This window comes from Protopterus annectens, chromosome 6.part0 (assembly GCF_019279795.1).
Source record: "Protopterus annectens isolate FY-2018-M chromosome 6.part0, PAN1.0, whole genome shotgun sequence".
NCBI classification, from domain to species: Eukaryota; Metazoa; Chordata; order Ceratodontiformes; family Protopteridae; genus Protopterus; species Protopterus annectens.
In genome coordinates, this window is record NC_056737.1 from 1,946,906,360 (window position 1) to 1,946,925,708 (window position 19,349).

The 19,349-nt window shown below is 42.6% G+C and overlaps 1 protein-coding gene across 2 annotated transcripts in view; it reads right to left on the bottom strand.

The window, feature by feature from the left end:
* ITPRID2 (ITPR interacting domain containing 2) overlaps positions 1–19,349 on the bottom strand; it is a 1,100,178-nt gene that overhangs the window by 241,009 nt on the left and 839,820 nt on the right. For both annotated transcript variants that reach the window (XM_044075259.1, XM_044075260.1), the window contains one exon: positions 10,462–10,589. In XM_044075259.1, coding sequence (XP_043931194.1) covers positions 10,462–10,589 — 128 coding nt within the window. The remainder of the gene's footprint in view (positions 1–10,461; positions 10,590–19,349) is intronic.

A 19,349-nucleotide genomic window follows, 5' to 3' on the forward strand; every position in this document is an offset into this window, starting at 1 on the left:
TCCGAAGAAGGTGTAAAAGGTAAGGCCTGAATCTTTGGCTGCACCTCTAATCCCAGACGTTCCTCTTGAGGCCAGTGAAGGCCCAGAGGTTTGTACGGTGCCTGGTCCTCCTCCTTCAGTGGGAACTGTTTTAGATGCCACTAAGGAAAGTTCCTTCAGCAAGTCCACAGAGACCTCACAGGCATCCGTTTCAGATGGTAAGGGGGAACCACGGCTCACTCCTTTAGATGTACCTCAAAGTAAGTACCTCTCCTGGCTTAATGACGGAGGACTTGCTGGTATCAGTGCCGGAGCCTAGGCCAACATCAGCCCAACCACCCCATCCTAAGGTACATCCTCCACTTAAAAAGAAACAAAAACATGTTTCTACCACACAGGATCCTTCCCCAGACTGGCAAGCCTTTCCACAGGGAATATTGAATGCCTTTTTGGCAGTTAGGCCTTCCTCTTTTCAGCCTCCTACTCCTGTATCACCCCCCCTTTACCCAGGAGTGCTATTGTGGAACAAGAAACCTCTGAAGAAGATACGTCATCTTCAGATGATTCCCTGGCCTACTCTGCTGAAACTGACTCTCCACCTGGGTTATGCTTCCCCTGAAGTTGACTCCAATGGTGGGGAATCCCCGGAGGAGGATATTACATTTGAAGAAACCATCTCTAGGAAGAGAGACCTTTTCAAGTGAGAAAGCTCCCAGGTTTCAAAAGTACAAAATAGGTATTATGGTCTCTTACAAATGGACTCTCCTTCTGCTATCCCACCTGTGATATCAGCCTTTCAGCATCCAAAAGCCCTGTTGCCAACCTCCTGTGCCCAAAAGGGCTGACAAGTTTTATAAAGTCATTGAGGACAGTAAATATCTAAGATGCTTGTCTGCAGATCCAGCTGTGATTTCAGTCTCCGCAGTTAACACCTTTAGATTGCTGCCCTCTGATAAGGACAGTAAAATGATGGACAGGCTTGGGGAAAAAGGTTTACACCTCTTCTACTCTGGCTTTTAGGACCATTAATTATCAGACACACGTCTAAGTATGTTCTGACCTTACTTTCCCAGGCTTCAAAATTGCTGACAGATATTCCAGATTCTGAAGGCAAGTCACAACTCTCTTTCCCACTTGACAATTTCTTCTCAAGTTACCAGACATTCCATAAAATGCAGTTATGACACAGATGAGGTCTTTGCTAGATCAGCAACATCTGGAGCTGTCCTCAGAAGGTATTGTTGGCTGAGACTGCAGCCTTTGCCTGATGATTGATTTCAAGGCAAAACTCATGGATGCACCCCTGGACAATACCGCCCTTTTTGGTGCAGATGCTGCTGCCCTCTTCAAATCCCTCAAAGAAAAAAGGAAAGAACTGAAGGAACTGAAACAATTTTATCTCCACAGTTACAAACCATCAGAGAAATTATCCCTTCAAGACTAATTTTGTTAGGAAAAAGACCCATGCTCCTTCTCAACCTTACAAGGGCATGCTCAGGCAGACTCCACCTAGGCCTCAGCCATCTTTGCCCAAAAGGCTCCCTTTCCGGACAAGTCAGGTAGTCAGTGCCCATACCCACACAACTTACTCTTTCCCAGTGTCTTTCTCATTTCCTTTATTCCTGGACAAATAACCACAGCCAAATGGGTCCTGTCCATTGTCAAAAATGGCTATTTCATAACTTGAAATTCCATACCTCCCCCTTCATGGGCATCACACAACCCCCAAGGGACCAGATCCATCTCTTTCCACATGTGATTTAAGATTTGATTTCACAGGAGACCATTCAGGTAGTTTCCTCTATGGAAAGAGGAAAAGGCCTCTACTTCAGGGTGTTCTTAGTCCCCAGGAAAGATGGTTCTTAGAGACTTATCTCAGCTCAGTCTTCTTCTACAAGTCCCCACCTTCAGGATGCTCACTCTACAGACTCTGTTCCTTTAGGCATTTCTGGTTTCCCTTGACAGCATACCTTCATATTCCCATTCGCCCTCTGTTCAGGAAATTCTTAGTTTTCTGTTGCTTCCTCTCATTTTTAATTTTGTGCTGTCCCCTTTGGACTCTACACAGCTGCAGTGATTGCATTAAATAGATTAAAATCTGATTTTTTGGAAAGGGGCTACAAAAGTGCGGATATTGATCAAACTATTTCTAATGCCTAGAAATTGAGGCACGCCAGATGTAGACCTTATTTGAATCCACATAATACAGTTGATAGTACAGGCAATAATATTATGACTAACAATGATTTTAGAGTTGTACTTCAGTACGCCAGTAACATCAACCAGTATGCAGATGTTAAGAGATATTGGCATTTATTACAGGATGTTCCTGGTCTTAATGACAAAATTGGTGACATTCCTACTTTTAGTTTCAGGAATAACGGATCACTTAAACAGTATCTCTGTAATGGAGAATTACGCAATACTGCCTGCACTTCTACCTGCTTAGGCACCTTTCCGTGTAGAAATTGTAGTGCTTGTCCATACATTTTTAGCAAAAGCACATACACTCATCCAACTAGACATTTTAAATTATGCTCAAACCAATACTCAGATTGTAAGACCACTGATGCTATTTATTTCTGCTTTTGCCAGCAATGTCCTGCTTTTTATGTAGGCAAAATTAATAGAGTGTTTAAAGACAGAATACTAGAGCACATCTGAGATATTAGAAATAGTAAGCAACTAGTGCACTAGCTAATCATGTTATATCTACTGATCACTCTCATTCCTTTAAATTTTTTGTCTTGCAACACATATACAGAAATCCAGGGGTGGAGATATAGAAAACACCACAGAAAGTTATGAACAAAAGTGGATATTGAAATTGAATGCCGAAAGATATCCGGGTCTTAATGGTACCACCTCTCCAATTCCATTCTTAAAGGCAAGACGCCTTAAACACTAACTACTGATGTTGCTTATATGCAGAATTTATACGTGTATATTTTAGATATTTTATAGATTGTGTTTTTTAACATATTTTTATTGCATTTCTCAGTGCATTTTTATTTTATGTTTTTAGCTTCCAGTGCAGTTTCAGTATTAGAGATGAATGCTTTGTGCTTTCTCATTTAACATATGCTATCATTAATTTACTATAATTGATGTGATCATTGTTTTCTATCTGCATCTATTTAAGCATTGAGCTGCATTTTAGTTTTGTCTGATGAAGCAACGACAGTTATGAAAGCGATCACCATTTGTTGTTTTTTTGTTTTATTAAATGTTAATGTGTGTTACCTCGGTGCATTGTGCTTTTATTTGTGGCAATGTTGCGTCCAGACAATTTTTAGGTACCACTGAAGTTTCCTCATATGCAGTCTTGCATATGGAATTAGTAGGATGCTGGATGCCATGAAGCCCAAAGCCTGCAAAATTGTTCTTGCAGATAACTGGGCCTTTGTTGCCAATCTTTTGAAATAGGTAGTCAGTGGCCTTTGTCTGGCGTGAGATAAGCCATCTGGGCAGTTGTATTTAAGCTTGCACCCAGGAATATTATCCCTTGAGAGGGTACTAGTTCTGATTTCTTTTCGTTGACTGTGTATCCTAGGCATGTTAAACGTCTTTTCACAAACGCCAGATGCTGTAGTAGAATGTCCTTGTTCTCTGCTTGAATTAGGCAGTCATCCAAGTAGGGATATATTTGTACTCCTCTTTGTCTGCAGAAAGCTATTACTGGTGCCAGGCACTTTGTAAGACCCTGGGCGCAGTAGATAAGCCAAAGGGCAGTGCAGAGAATTGGTAATGCATTGAGCCAGCTTTGAATCTGAGGTATCTTCTGCAGGATTGCCTGAATAAGACATGCAGGTATGCCTCTTTTAGGTCTAAGGTCACAAGCCAAGCCTTTTTGTCTAGCATGGGCAGAAGCTGCTGCAAGGTCAACATTTTGAATTTTGGTATATCCAGGAAAGTGTTTAGAATAGACAGGTTCAGTATTGGTCTCCAGGCTTTGTCCTTTCTGGGTACCAGGAACAGTCTTGAGTAAAATCCTTGTCCCTGCTCTTGCTGTGGTACTTGTTGAATAGCCCCCATGTCTATGAGGGATGAGACTTGTTTTTGTGCCTCTGCCCATTGATTTTTTTGGCAGATCTGGCCAACCATTCGCCTTTGGCAGGGTATGGAAGTGAAACTTGTAGCCTTGTGACACTATGTTTAGAACCCACTTGTCTTGGGTTATAATGTGCCAGTTCTGAGAAAAAAGTGCTATTTTTCTCCCTAAAAGTGCTGCCAGGAGATAAGTGGTTGGTGCAGGCAGGGGGAAGTCATTGGAACTGTTTCCTTTATGGTTGTGATTTGTCTTCTCCACTTTTGGAGGTAGAAGCACCCCATTGCTTTGACCTGTATGGACCTTGCACCTGGGTCCTGTCTCTAGGGCGTCTGGATCTGCCCCTTTGAGGTCTGTCTGACACTGGAAAGGACCAATTCTTTGTAGGCCAGTGTCTACTAAATCTAGGTGGCTGTACTTGTATAAAATCTTTTACAGTTTGCATAGATTTAGCTTTGTCCTCCATTTTCTTTAACACCTCTTCTGCTTTAACACCAAAGTATCATGCTGTAACGGTGCATCTAATAATTTAAATTTGACATGATCAGGCAGATTTTGTTCCTTTAACCAAGCATGCCTCCTAATTACAGAACCCGCAACTGCGGCCCTACAGGAGGCCTCCAGAGAATCAAAACCACATTGCAAAGTATGCTTGCCAACTTGTTCAGCTGCATGCAATAAATCCTGCATTTCCTGTTTTCTGCACATTCAGAGTTTAACAACATTTTCTGTTTAAGCAATGTCATGACATGTTGCTGACATTTGAGCATATGAAACTGACAGTTTAAGGCCCTTATAGCCAAGGTAGCAGATGTGTAAACCTTTTTTCCCCATCTATCCAGTGCCCTAGAATCTGTCAGAGGGGGTAGGGTTTTTTGCATCAGAAGCCTTAATCCCTTTGGGACCCTGTGAAATAGTTTCTGGGTCTGCAGTAAGGTTTTTGAAAAGGAATTTATGAAAGTCTGGAACCCTGCAATATCTGTCAGGCTTAACAGGAGCTGAAGGTAAGGAGTCAGGGGTCAGATTAGACTCAGAAAACACATCATCTACAATGTCTAACACAGGTGGAAAGGCTAGAGGCCTGTGTTGAGGTAGTAAAAGGAAGTCCCTGAGCCTCTTTTTAGATTCTGAAAAATCTTGGCTCTCCCACTGGAAATGCTCCCTCATGGTATGCAAGGTTTCCCCAAAAGAATAGTCCTCAGGAGGAGAAGCTGAAGGAATAGATTCTTCAGAATCAGAATCTTCATAGGGGGCAAGAGAATATTCCTGATCAGAAGAGGAATCAGAAGAAATAGAAACCTGATCTGAAGATTCATAGTCTGTCTCTTGCCTAGGTCTCTTATCAGGAGGGGGATGGGAGACCCTGATTCAAGGTAATCAAGTCTTTGGCCATTTTGAGCATCTGTTTTTTGGGCATGGAGGCCTGTCCATGTGGCTCTTGAGTTGTTTTTTTGTCTTTAAATGTGTTTTAGTCTTTGCCTTTGAAGCTGTAGTCGGTTTAATGTATAGATGTTTAGGTCTGAATACACCCCCAGAAGCTGGTGCCTGCTCAGCGGCTCCGGACCCATCTGAGGGAATAGTGTCCAAGGCTCCAATACCTTGAGTTTCCAGCGGCATAGCAGACTCCACGTGGGAGTCGGTAGTGGCCTGCGACTCAAGTAGCGGGTGTCGGGGGCTGCGAAACCGCCTCACTGAGAACTGGCGACTGGGTTAGGAGAAGCTTCGTCGTCAGTTTTGGGCCTCGGTTCATTCTTTTTCTTTGCGTTTTTTGTGAACTCCGGTAGTCAGATGGCTATCCGACGACATTTTATAATTAAATCTGCGCCCAAAATAGATTAATGCAAAGTCATACCGACACTCAATAGTGCGTTGGTTAAATCTAGCACAAAACCGACAACTTGAAACGCTGTGGTCAGGGCCTAGGCAATGAATACAGTAAGAATGAAAGTCCTTATGAGGTATTTGCTTTCCACAAGAAATACAATTATTAACTTTTTCTGACATTGGTCTGGAGCAAGAAAAAAAGTTTCCCCAACGGGGTACTTAGCTTTAATGAAGACTTCGGATCTGAAACTCGAACACGAAAATCTCAGGAGTCGGCCGACTGGCACTTGCGAACTGCTTCTGCTTCGGGCACCGCACGGCAAGAAAGACTGAAGAAAATGGCCTTGGCTGCATCTTTTATACCCCTGACGTCAGGGAAGGGGTGACAGCAACCGACGCAGGACCCAAGACTTTGGAACTCAGGCTGACTGAGGGCAACCTGCCAGCAGGATTACCCAAATGTAATAATTGCAACAGTGAAACATGAAGAATATCCCTTGTCCTGTCTTATTTGTGTGAAATGCTCAAGGCTGGAATGGCTTATTCTTCAGCTGAAGTCTACTTTATCAGCTATTTCTGCATGTCTGCCTTTATCTCCTCCTTTAGCTTCTAGAAGTTAAGCTTTTCTTAAAAGGCATCCTTCACATCAGACCTCCCAGGAAGGTTGATCCACCTTGGGATTTGAATTTTGTTATGGAAAAACTGATACAGATGCCCTTTGAACCTGCATCTTCAGCTTCTTTGAAATGTTGCACATGGAAAACTGTTTTACTGGTAGCCATCACTTCTGCTAGAAGAGTTTCTGAACTTCAAGCTTTAATGGCTTTACAGCCCTTTCTAATGTTCCACAGGGCCTCTCTTCGTACCAACCCTTCCTTCATGCCTAAAGTAGTTAATGACCTGATCCTTAACCAATCTATTCACTTACCTACTTTTCTCCTTACACCTCAAAACTCAAGTGAACAGGTGCTTCACACCTTGGATGTACACAGACAACTCACAGATTTTACCTGGATAAGACCAAATCCATTACAAAGTCTGAGCAACTCTTTCTTTCCTTTACCCCAGAGTGCATGGAAAACCTGTTTCTAAACAGACCATTTCCTCCTGGATCTCTAGAGCTATTTCTTTCTGTTATGCGTCTCAGGGGGAAACTCTCTCTTCCTCAGTTAAAGCCCATTCCACTAGAGGTGTAACCTTCTCTGGGGCCTACTTCAAGGGTTGGACGCTGCCTCTATCCTGATAGCAGTTACTTGGTCCTCTGTCCACACCTTCACAAAACACTACAAACTGGACTACCTCCAAATCCACAGCAGGTTTTGCCATGGCGATTCTGCATGGTTTCATGGAGATTTCCTGTGCTCCAACTTCCCTTCCCACTCAGAAGCTTTGGTAATCTCCCTCATGTTATGAATACTGCAACATGGGAATATAAGAACATACAACAGTTGTGTAAAATCTTATCATAACCACATATGTCCTTCTCTTCCATGTTGCAGTATTCTATCCCATGTTCCCCTATGGTTCATGGTTTTCTTTGGAGGATATTTGGTTCACCTCTTATCCTTGGACTGTTGTTCTGACTGGAGCATTCAGTTCTGAGGATGGTACATGCAGACATAATTTTTATGGCTTACTTCAGCTGCACCAAATGTGCAATGTCGCACATACCTAGCAGTAACTAAGTCTTTGGTATACTGGCCGGATGTTTGGGTCACCTAGGCGGGAATCCCTCATGTTATGACTACTGCTACATGGGAATAGAGGGACATTCATCACACCCAGTACCACAGGAACTACATCTCACAGTCATAACCCTCTGCACCAACTGCTGCTTGATAGACTTCAGGTGAAATATCCTTCCCAATGGATAACTATACTGTCCCAAAAATTTCATAGGTACCACTGTATTTTTATCATGTGTAGCTTTGTCCAGGGGTTACCCTTTAGGGACAACAAAGCTGAAAAGTGACTGCTGTCTGGGCCAAGTCTTTCTCACACAACTGAATGACTCTGTCCTGGGTTAAGAACAACTTGCACAACTGTCTATTCAAAACAGCTCTTTGTGAATTCTCTGGTGTCAGCTTACTTTTGGCAGGATAAAAGAGAACTCCTGGCCGGTCAAGCAGTGAAAGGATTACCTTACACCCTTTTGGATTTTCTTCCTGGAAGAGGCTTAAATCAGGCAATCATTCAATAAAGAAAGACACTGATTCTCTGGTACCAGTGTTGCGCAAAGACTAGTGACGATCATTTAGTTAAGTGCAACTGGTGTAGTGAAAAGACCAAAGGACAAGGATGCGAAGTGAAGGTGCCCCTGCCTAAATCTTAAAAACTTTTCCATGTTGCTTGTGGAGACGCAGACTTATAGCTAAGCCATCCTTGAGATCATGGCCAACAAAAATCCCAGTTAAACAAAGAATGGGAGAAGCACGTGGAAAGGTAAGTACCTTGAACTGACAGGCCTAACATGGATGTCTATGCACCATCCGTTTTTTGTTTTATATGAAGAGTCTGAAATAAAACCTCCTTTATTAGTTTTCTTTTAGGACTCCCTTCATTATTCTACCCTGCACTGACTAAGTATACTCTGTCAGTTCTCCCTGCTTTGAGGAAATAACAGGCATCTGTAGAAAGGAGGAAATGTTTTAATTTTATTCTGAAGTCCACGAATATAATCTCCTTTACTATTTTGTGTTGAAATAAACCATTTGTCTTTGCAATACGAGACTCTCCTTTCCAAAATATGCAGAGGTTTGGCAAAAGAGAAGGATAGGGCAATGGGGTTTCTGGATGCAAATTCATTAATGTCCTCCTAGGGGGGATAAAGACTTGTGGCCTCTTCCCCTATCCTGCTGCCTACTCCTGCCACTTTTCCAAGTCATTTGTTTTTAAAAGCCTAAATGGTCAGCCTTATACTGCTTTATGTAAAAGAACCACTACTTACAGGGTTATCAGTCTTGTACATGGACACCACACAGTAAAACAGCTGCTTATACTCCAGAGTATTCCTCTTTTTTTAAATATCTTCTAGGAATGGAGTCCAAGCAGTATATTTACATCTAAAGGGCCATCTAGCAACTACCACTTAGTATCACCTGGCAGAGACTGGTTCCTAAGCTAAGCATGTCTATGTATTGCTAAAGATATGAATGCATCTCTGTTGTCAGCATCTACTGTGTCACAGCCACAAGTAATGACGTGTTTCTCAATTCTGAGGTCTCTCTGGGTCAAGTCATAAATCCTTTCCTTCATTGCCTCATCAAGGATATCCTCCGATACATACACTCGTGTCTGCTTAAGGATATTTTTCTCATATATTTCACAGGAGTATGGCAATTTAAGCCCTTGAATACTATGATGGATAAAGTGTACACCTTTTTCCAAAAACAATTCACATTTTCAGACCGTACCATTAATAATGGGTGTCGTCATTTCAGTCTTGTTGCTGCATCTTGGTATAGCATCTCCTCCTCAGATCTATGCTATTTAAATTACTCTGCTAGGACATGCCCTCGCCACTTGCCATAAAACTTGTTGTAACCAACCCAACCTACAACATTAAAAGCTAATCCACAGCTGGAGCAACACTCCAAACACCTAGAATGAAATTACACTGCTTCTACCACAGCTTCTCACTGAAGGCTCCTAAACTGTGTCAATTCCTTGCACAGAGACCACAGACATCTCAGAGTATGCCTACTTGTAACCCCAACATCAGCAATTATTGTGCAATATAAATGCAAATAACTCAACACAGCAAATACTACATATAAACTATGAAAGTCAATATTCCTACACAGACGGCAGATTATTGCTGGCTATGTCCAGATGGAATAACCAATTGAAACTCTAGAGTTGTTCTTCAGATTTGTTCCTGATGATAATCCACAAACCACATGAAGTCTTGACCATAAAAAGGCTTCAAACAGAAAAAAAAAGGGAGAGACAAAACAATTATGAATCATGGCCAAGAGTGGAACTGTTAACTTATTTTCCTAACTTCCTAACAACTAAAAAACTTAACAAAACAACCAACTATAAAACTACAGAATAAAACAAGTTTTGAACTGATGCAAGTTAAACAGGCAAAAAAATGACAAATTGCTAGTACAATCTACCAATGCAAACAAAATAACTGAAGTAGAACTAGAAGCAATACTGAAGTTGCTAGGAGAGTCGCAGCTTAAATACATTATGGAAAATCACCAATTCAGCAGAAATGAGAGCATGTAAACAGCTTTTAAGGGGAGTCAGACTTGTCCACCAAACTCCCGTAGATCAACACTCATTTGTGTGACTGCTACTGCCAGACTGCCTGGCTTTTCAATAGAAGGTCAAATTTTAGGTGATTTCACCTTTCCCTGTGATGATGTACCCCTGCAGCCGGTATACATAAGTATTAGGGGTGTGGGAGGTGCAGCCCCCAACAATGAATGATTTTTTTTGTGTTTGTAATGTTGCTTGCACTGCCAGACTTTTGCATGTTTTTGTGAAGTAATCACAAACGAGTCACTTTTGTCTCAGGGAGCCTTCTTAAAGTAAACTATGATGAGAGTCGAGTTAATCTACTAAAAATCCTTAACTGAAAATCACAAAGCTAAGTTTACCTCTCCTCTTCAGTTAAATGGTGGTAAACCATTGTCTGCTGGTGCAGCATATTCAACTCCAAATCCATCATCTGAGATCTGAACAAATTCAGACTCCTTTTCATAATCTTCAGTTCCTGGAACGTACTCTAAAATGTCAAGAGAGAGAGAGATTTCAGGATTAGGACAGCTCACAAAAATACCTACATACGTTAAAAAGAGACTTGAGAGACGCTTTGTTTAGCCAAATATTGGTACTGCCTACCAATAGCATCAATACAAACATCAGTATATCTAGCAAGATATTCTAATGTGCAGATACTAACTGCAGCATGAGGGCATATTTTGTTCAACAGCACAGAGTCAAAAATAAGACTTATGACAGGAAAAGAAGTTACCCCACAAGGGCCCCTCCTATTATTAACTTATCAACTTACTATTAAAATATCACAAAACCAAAGATCAGTGTTACTTGGGCTAAAAGGTCTCAAGTGAAGTTGGTTTGATTGCAGAACACAATTTTGCAATAAGGTGGCACAAAAATTAAAAGTGCTGTCCCACAGCACTTCTTTCTCTAATGGGTGCCTGCCATATGCAGCCTGTATGTTCTCCCCCTCTGGGTTTCAGCAAGTGCTCAAGTTTCCTCTCATATACCAAACATATCTAGGTGAAATGCAGTTCCTCAAAGTTATCCACAGGTGTGTGTTTCCCTGATGGACTAGTGATCCATTCAGGAATGCCTTGCAACTACTGAGTTGCCAAAATAGACATCAACTCTCCATGGACCTGTAATGGATTAAGCAGGTAATCAGAGAATGAATGAAGTTTGCAATATCCACCAATTTCTCTCTATTGGAACACACACAAGGATCATGAAAGCAAGCGAAAACATAATAAAGTATAGGATATGGTAAGACAAAATACAAGGAAAAATATCAAAGGACAATGACAGCCAAAAGAAAATATTCCTTACCCCAGACTGCATTTGCCTTCCTAAAAAAGGATTCCTATACTGTCCATGTAAGTAAAGCACAACTTTATTTCATTCCTTGCCTGCATTTCCACATTATTCGGCTCTTTCAGTAAAGATCCTGCTGCTTGTACATAATCCCAAAACGTTCTTTAGAATTGCATCTCTCTAGCTTTCCTATCATATGGTCTATTATATTTCAAGATTTTACCTAGCAAGTCTCTGAAAATGCAGACCAAATGAGAAGAGACAAGTGATCTTGTCTCAGTTCAGTAAGCAGCTTAGGAAATCTGAAGTCTAAGATAACAAAATTAACAAAATGAAGAAGATAATTTCACTAAAGAAATGACGTCTTTCACAAACTGCTCAGATACTCATTCTGCAGAACTAAAAAAGAGGCCCATGCAAGTCCGTTTAGAAGACAGAAAAAAACAAACTAGAGGAGTCAGTGATTACGCTTTCCAGAAATTCTTAAATCAAGCATCAATTCAGTGAACTCCTACATAAAGTGAATGGTTACAATCCAGCCACCCTTACGACTCCATTCTGACACCTATAGTGATTTTGTGAGTAGCTGCCTCCATAGAATAATTGGTAAGTAGAGAATGAAAGCAGATTGCCAAGACCTTTATTCCATATCATACAGATGCACGCAAACCACACATATATGTAAAGACATTTTATATTCACCTACAGTGGATATAAAAAGTGTACACAGACCCTGTTAAAATGCCAGGTTTTTGTGATATAAAAAAATGAGACCACAATAAATCATTTCAAAACTTTTCCCACCTTTAATGTGACTATAACCTGTACAACAGAATTGAAAAACAAATCTATTAGGGGAATAAATATAAAAAAATAAAAAACGTCTAATCCAGATACAGATTTGTTGTATTCAGGACTGTTTGTAAGATTCTGAGCAGCCCCAAACTTTTCTGTGTCAGAGGGAAGCCTTCTAGCTTGACAGTGGGAGTGGTAAGCACTAGATAGCCTATCTACCACAGGATGAGTGGTCTCTGCCCAGACATTGCAGTTTATTGTCCGTTTGGGCAGTTTTTTCCATCTCTTTCAACATTTTGGTCTAAAAGCCAACATTTGCACTTTTCCCTCCTTTCCTGTAACTAGTCTAGTCCAGATACAGATATGCTGTATCCAGGACTGTTTGTAAGCTTTTGAGAGGTGCCAAAGTCTGCTCTTCTTTCCCTTAGATCTGCTAGTTCTCTCCTCTCCTGCACTTTTACTAGCTTATTAGTCTAGCACTTTACCATACCAGACTTCTTGTAGCAATTAGTGTAGCACACAAATTGCTACCAGCACTAAACGTTCTACAAGGAAACAGCTCCAGTACTTATTATTAATGCCCACCCCTCCAGGCATGTCTAAATGTCAGTTCCCTTTGCTTTCTCCTATTAACCTGGTGAACTTGGGCATCCTGAGGCAATGTAGAAACTGCCTCATATACACGAACGACAACCCTCTCATCTTACCTCCCAACACTCAGACTTGCGAGAGATGCACTTATATATCCAACCTGGAAGTCCAGCCAAGACCTTAATGCTGGTCAAGAGGAGAAGGGTCAACACTTGCACCACACTACATGGAATGCACATCCCTCCAGAGCACACACCAGCACTGCCTTCACATAAACACAACATAAAAACACAAGCCACATACCCACCTTTGTGGAGGATCTCAAAAATCTACCCAAACAGCAGAGACCTCCAAGGCAGAAATGCACTCAACCACCACAAAACAACACTAACCATGAGACACAACTCTCCTAAACAGTGTGCCACTCAACCAAAGCCCCTAAGGAAAAACATCATGCCCAGCACACTAGTCATAGGTGACTCGATAGTGAGGCACACTGATGTCCCACTCACTAGGTTGAATAAGAAGAAACTAACAGTCAGGTGCCAGGATTCGCCACATAACGCACACACTCAGGTCCCTCAACAACAGGTACAAATATGACTCTGTCAATGTACATGTGGATGTGAATGACCTGAGACACACCTTCCTGGACTACATGAAGAGAGACATGGAGCAGCTCTCGGATTATGTAGCCCAGGCGGGTATGACCCTAGCCCTGAGCAGCATCCTACCATCACCCATAATGATACCACAATACAAGCAGAAAATGATTGATTTCAACAACTGGCTAAGTTTCTGTTGTCATTCTAAGGGGATCCAGTATCTGTCTGCCTGGGATAACATGATTGACAGACCTCGATGCTTTTCCAGTGATGGCCTGCATGTGTCACCCCTGGGCTTCGAGATACTGGCCAAGCCTCTTGCCACCCCTATAGTGCCTTTTTTAGGCAGTGTTCCAAAGACCAAATTACCACCATAACAGCTACAAACAAATGCAATCTGAGGGTCATGCTGCTCAACGCTATAAGTCTAAATCTCAAAATGCACTTGCTCGAAGCATTCCTTAAAATGGAGAACATTGACATTTGTGCTGTAACAGACACCTGGTTCACGGCAGCAGAAAGTATCCGTGCACTACCAGCCTATAAATCATTCCACACCTTTCGGCCCCAGAACTTAGACTGAAGCTCTAAAGGCGATGGTGTTTCCATATTCATAAAGGATGCACACACCTCCAGACTGGTAGCCCAGCAAAATGCATCAGAGATACTTTAGGTGCAGCTAACATTGGGTAAGACAGCGATTCAGGTTCTAGCCTGTTATAGGTCCCGAACCATGTCCCAAGAATCGCACTCCATGTTCCTAAGCACCTTGAAGAATATTATGGTCCAACCTAACACTCTCATACTAGGTGACTTCAACTACCCCTCCATTAACTGGGAAAACTACTCATGTACCAAAACACTTACCCAACGTTTCCTGGAATTTATTAATTCCAATGCCCTGGACCAGCTCGTTCTTACCCCCACTAGAGGTAGCAACATCTTTGACCTGGTCATTACTAACATGGGCGATCGTTGCTCTACACCAATAGTCAAGTCCTCACTGGTTAGATCCAACCACAAACTAATCACCTGGAAATCCACATCCACCCCCCCCCCCCCGCAAAGATAACCACCATGAAAAACTTCTTCAAAGCTAACCTTGGGCTCCTAAAAACAGAGGTGGCCAACTTCACGGCATGCATGCAAATGGAGAACAGTTGCATGACTGCCGAATCATACACCAATGCACTGTACGAACACGTACACAAATGCATGGATCTCGCCATACCCAATAAAACCAAGATGCTCTCCTCCAAAAAAAGGAAGCCAATCTGGTGATCCCCTGCCATAAGCAAACTCTACAACAGGGGGAGGAAACTGATGTGGAATAAGGTGAAGTCCCAAGACTGGAAAAACTCTCATCAGCCTCAACAAAAAGTTGAGATTCCTCATCCAATCCTCTAAAGCTAGCTATGAAAACAGAACTCCAGCAGATAGCAAAGACAACCACAAGGCCTTCTATAGTTATGTAAAGAATCTTCACAGCAATACTCAGATTTGCTCTGAGCTACTGCACAATGGTACCTCCTATACCGAGCCAACAGATATTGCCAATATACTGGCTGATAGATTCAGTGCCAACTTTACCCCTCCTCCCCCAAAGGACCAATCATAATACCAGTAGATTGCCAGGCACCCAGTAGTACTGCTGCACAAGTTAAAACAGCACTGTCCAAGACAAAGAATACAGCTTCTATGGGACCTGACAATATCCCTGGCTGTGTTCTATATGAACTACAGAGTGAACTGGCACCTCACCTGTGTACCCTGTTCAATCACAGCCTCATCTCAGGCTTTGTCCTTACTGAATGGCGCACTGATACAGTCATCCCTCTCCACTATAGACCCTGGGAACGATCGCCCCATTAGCCTGACAAGTCTGACATGCAAAGCTATGGAAGCCATCATCATGGACCTAATAAACAATATATAGGGAATCTCCAAACTCTGCATCCCACACAGTTTGGCCTTGTGAAGGGCAGATCATGCCTGCTCAACTTGGTCAACTTCTTTGAGTCAGTCACCAGAGCTGTGGATGAAGGCGAGGTGGTTCCGTACAGCCTACCTTGATCTGGCCAAGATCTTTAATACCATTCCCCACTCAGGAATCCTAGAAAAACTCACTAAGCTAGGCATCAACACCTATATCACTAGGTAGGTTGCAAACTGTCTCACAGATAGAACCCACAGTGTTAACATATTGGACTCCAAGTCAGGCTGCTGACCAGTCATGAGTGGAGTTACACAGGGATCGGTCATAGGTCCTCTCTTGTTTGGTATCTACTTCTCAGAAGTCCAGGCCAACATAAAGGGACTCTGGCTGGCAAGGTTCACAGACAATTGCAAGTTGGGAGCTATTATTAATTCCCAAGTGATGTTGACATCCTACAGAAAGGCCTCAGTGAGACCAACGATTGGTGTCAAAAAGTACAGTTGTGAATACTTACCATAAATGTAGATGTTAGAGTGTACTCACTGTTGCAGTCATCATACTTGGGTTTATCTGCTTGCAGTAGCCCTCAGTCGGCCTGATTATCAAAGTCTTGGGTCCTGCGTCGGTTGCTGTCTCATCCTCCATCATCAGGTAGTCAGAGGTATAAAGCATGCAGCCGATGCCATTACATCAGTTTTTCTTGCCCCAGATGTCAGGTGCCCCCCTAATGGGAAGCAATTATATATTTATATATATATGTATATTATATATATATTAAATATATATATATATATATATATATATCTACACACACACACACACACACACACACACACACACACACACACACACACACACACACACACACACACACACAAGGTTATACCTCCAACAAAAAAGCAAATACACCAAAAAGCTTGAAGCATTGTAAAGGAGAGTAGAGGTATAGCCAAAGAAGTCAGGGGCTGGAGGGAGGGTAACCAGGACTGCAACAGTGAATACACTCGAACATCTACATTTATGGTAAGTGTACACAACTGTACTATGTTTTTCGTGTTTCACTGTTGCAGTCATCACATTTGGGTAGATTCCCAAAGCTAAGGATGGGAGGAGGAATTTAGATAGCATTATGACCAGCTATAAGGCCCTGCAAGACTGCAGTGGCAAAGCCAGCTCTGGATTTAGAGAAAATTGGCAAATGATAATGCTTGGTGAAAGTATGTACAGAACTCCAGGTGGCAGCTTCCAGGATGTCTCTAGTAGGGACACCTCTGAGAAAGGCTGTAGAGGTAGATGCATCCCTGGTTGAATGGGGTCTAATCCCCTGTGGGATAGGTTTTCCATGGTGCTTATAGCAGAAATAAATGCAATGGCCTATCCATTTAGAAATGGTTTGCTTTGAAATAGCCTTCCCCTCTGCCCCTGCAGCAAATGCCTCCAGCAGTTGTTCAGACTTCCTTTGACGTTTAGTCCTGTCCAAGTAAAATCTAAGTTGTCTGTGCACATCTAAGGAGTGCAGTATCCATTCCCCTTTGTTCTGTGGATTAGAAAAGAAGGTTGGCAAATAAATGGATTAAGAGCCACACTGAATACCACCTTGGGCATGAAGGAGGGATTGGCCCCGAGGTGTCCACACGAAAGATGATGAAAGGCTCCACTACCATAAGGGCCTGTAATTCAGATACCCTTTTCTTGCTGAAGTGATAGCTAAAAGGAAAGCTGTTTTCCAAGAAAGGAATTTTAACTCTGCACTTGCAGCTGGCTCAAAAGGAGTAAGAGTGAGTTTTTCCAATACAAAGTTAAGGTCCCAGGCTGGAGTTTGGGCTCTCCTGGGTGGTCTTAAGTTTTTGGCCCCTTTGAGGAACTGCTTGAGCACTGGATGAGAAAAGAGGGGTGGTTTCTGTGTTGTAATGAGCTGAAATCGCTGAGGCATGAATTTTGATGGAGGAAAAGGAAAGGCCCTTGTGAAGCATCTGAGTTAAGTATTAAAGAATCTGAGGTAAATTGGGTGCTCCTGTGGCCATCCCTCGAGTTTGGTTCCAGGCACAGAATCTTTTCCACTTTGCAGCATAAGATTTTCTAGTACTAGGCCTCCTTGCCTCCAAAATGACATCCAACACTTGTTTACTGAGGTATGGTAACAGAGAGATTAGGTAATTAGTCAGGCTGCCAGGTTCAGGGTTTGAAGCTGGGGGTGCAGAATCTGGCTCTCCTGCTGTGACAACAGGGTACAGGTCTGAGGCAGGTGCCATGGCGCTAGCAGTGACGCACTGCGCAAGAGGGGGTACCATTGTTGGCATGGCCAGTCTGGTGCAATCAGTATCATCCTTGGTTTGTCCTGTTTGATCTTTAGTAGTACCTTGGTGAGGAGAGGCAGAGGAGGAAAAGCATAAACTCAGATTTTTCCAGCTGAAGGACAGAGCATCCACTTTCCAAGCTTGTTTGTGGGGAGTCCATGTGCAGAATTTGTCCAATTGGTAGTTCAGGGGGGAGGCAAACGGGTCTATAGCTGGGCTCCCCCATTTGTTTATCAACAAGTTGAAAGTCTTTGGTTCCAGTTTCCACTCATGTGGGTCCATGAGATTTCTGCTTAGTTCATCTGCCAGTGTATTTAGTTTTCCTGGCAGGAATTGAGCCTGTAGATGCAATTTGTAGCTCAAGGCTGTGCTCCACAGAGCCATGGCTAGTCTGCAGAGGGGGTAAGAATGGGTACCCCCCTGCTTATGTACCACATAACAGTGTTGTTGTCCATCTTTACCATTAATTGTCCTGTAAGAATGTGGTCCTTAAAGGCCGTCACAGAGCATTCTGTACAGCTAACATTTCTTTTTAATTGATATGCAGGTGCATTTGACTTGGGTTCCATTTGCCCTGAATGCACTTCCCTGCCAGGTGAGCCCCCCCATGCATAGTCTGATGCATCTGTTGTTAGGGTTTGGGTGGCAGGGGGTAGAGTGAATGGTAGTCCCTTGTTTTGGTGGCAGGCCTCTGCCCACCAAAGGAATTCTAACCGTAGGCAAGGTATGATAGGAATCATTGTTTCTAGATCCTGAGAATGTTGACACCATAGTCTTTTTAAATACCATTGTAGTTTCCTCATATGCAGTCTTGCATATGGAATTAGTAGAATGCAGGACTCCATGAACCCCAAGGCTTGCTGACAGCAGGGTTTTTGTGGCCATTAGTTTGAAGTAAGATGTCAAATGAATTTGTTTCTCTGGCGTGAGGAAAGCCATCTGGGAAGTTGTGTTCAAGCTTGCTCCCAGGAATATAATTTGTTGACAGGGTATCAGATGTGATTTCTTTATGTTTATGGTGTACCCCAGACAAGTTAGTACCTTTTGTACAAATGCCAGATAATTCAAAAGTATGTCCTGGCTTTCTGCCTGAATTAGACAATCGTCCAGGTATGGGTATATTTGAATATTTCTTTGCCTGCAAAATGCAATGACTGGAGCTAGGCACTTTGTGAATACCCTGGGCGCAGTAGATTAGCCAAAGGGCAGTGCAGAAAACTGATAGTGCATGTAGCTTGCTTTGAAGCGTAGGTATCTTCTGCAAGATTCCCTGATTGGGATGTGCAGGTAGGGTTCCTTTAAATCCAGTGTTGCCAACCAGGCATCTTTGCCTAGCATAAGAAGCAACTGGTGAAGAGTTAGCATCTTGAATTTTGGAATCACCAAAAAGGTGTTAAGATAGAAAGGTCCAGGATAGGACGCCATGAGTTGTCTTTTCTGGGTACCAGGAAAAGTCTTGAGTAGAAACCTTGTCCCTTTTCCTCTTCTGGTACAGTTTGAATAGCCTTTATGCTTAAGAGAGAGCGTACTTGCTTTTGAGCATCTGCCCACTGATTTGGGGGTAGATCTGGCCAACCGTTTGGGATTGGTAACGTGTGGAAGTGAAATCTGTATCCTTGGGAAACTATTTTTAAAACCCATTTATCCTGGGTAATGAGTTCCCAGTTTTTTGCCTGCAGAGCAATCTTTCCCCCTAAAGGAGCAGTCAGTTGAGAAGTGCTTGGAAG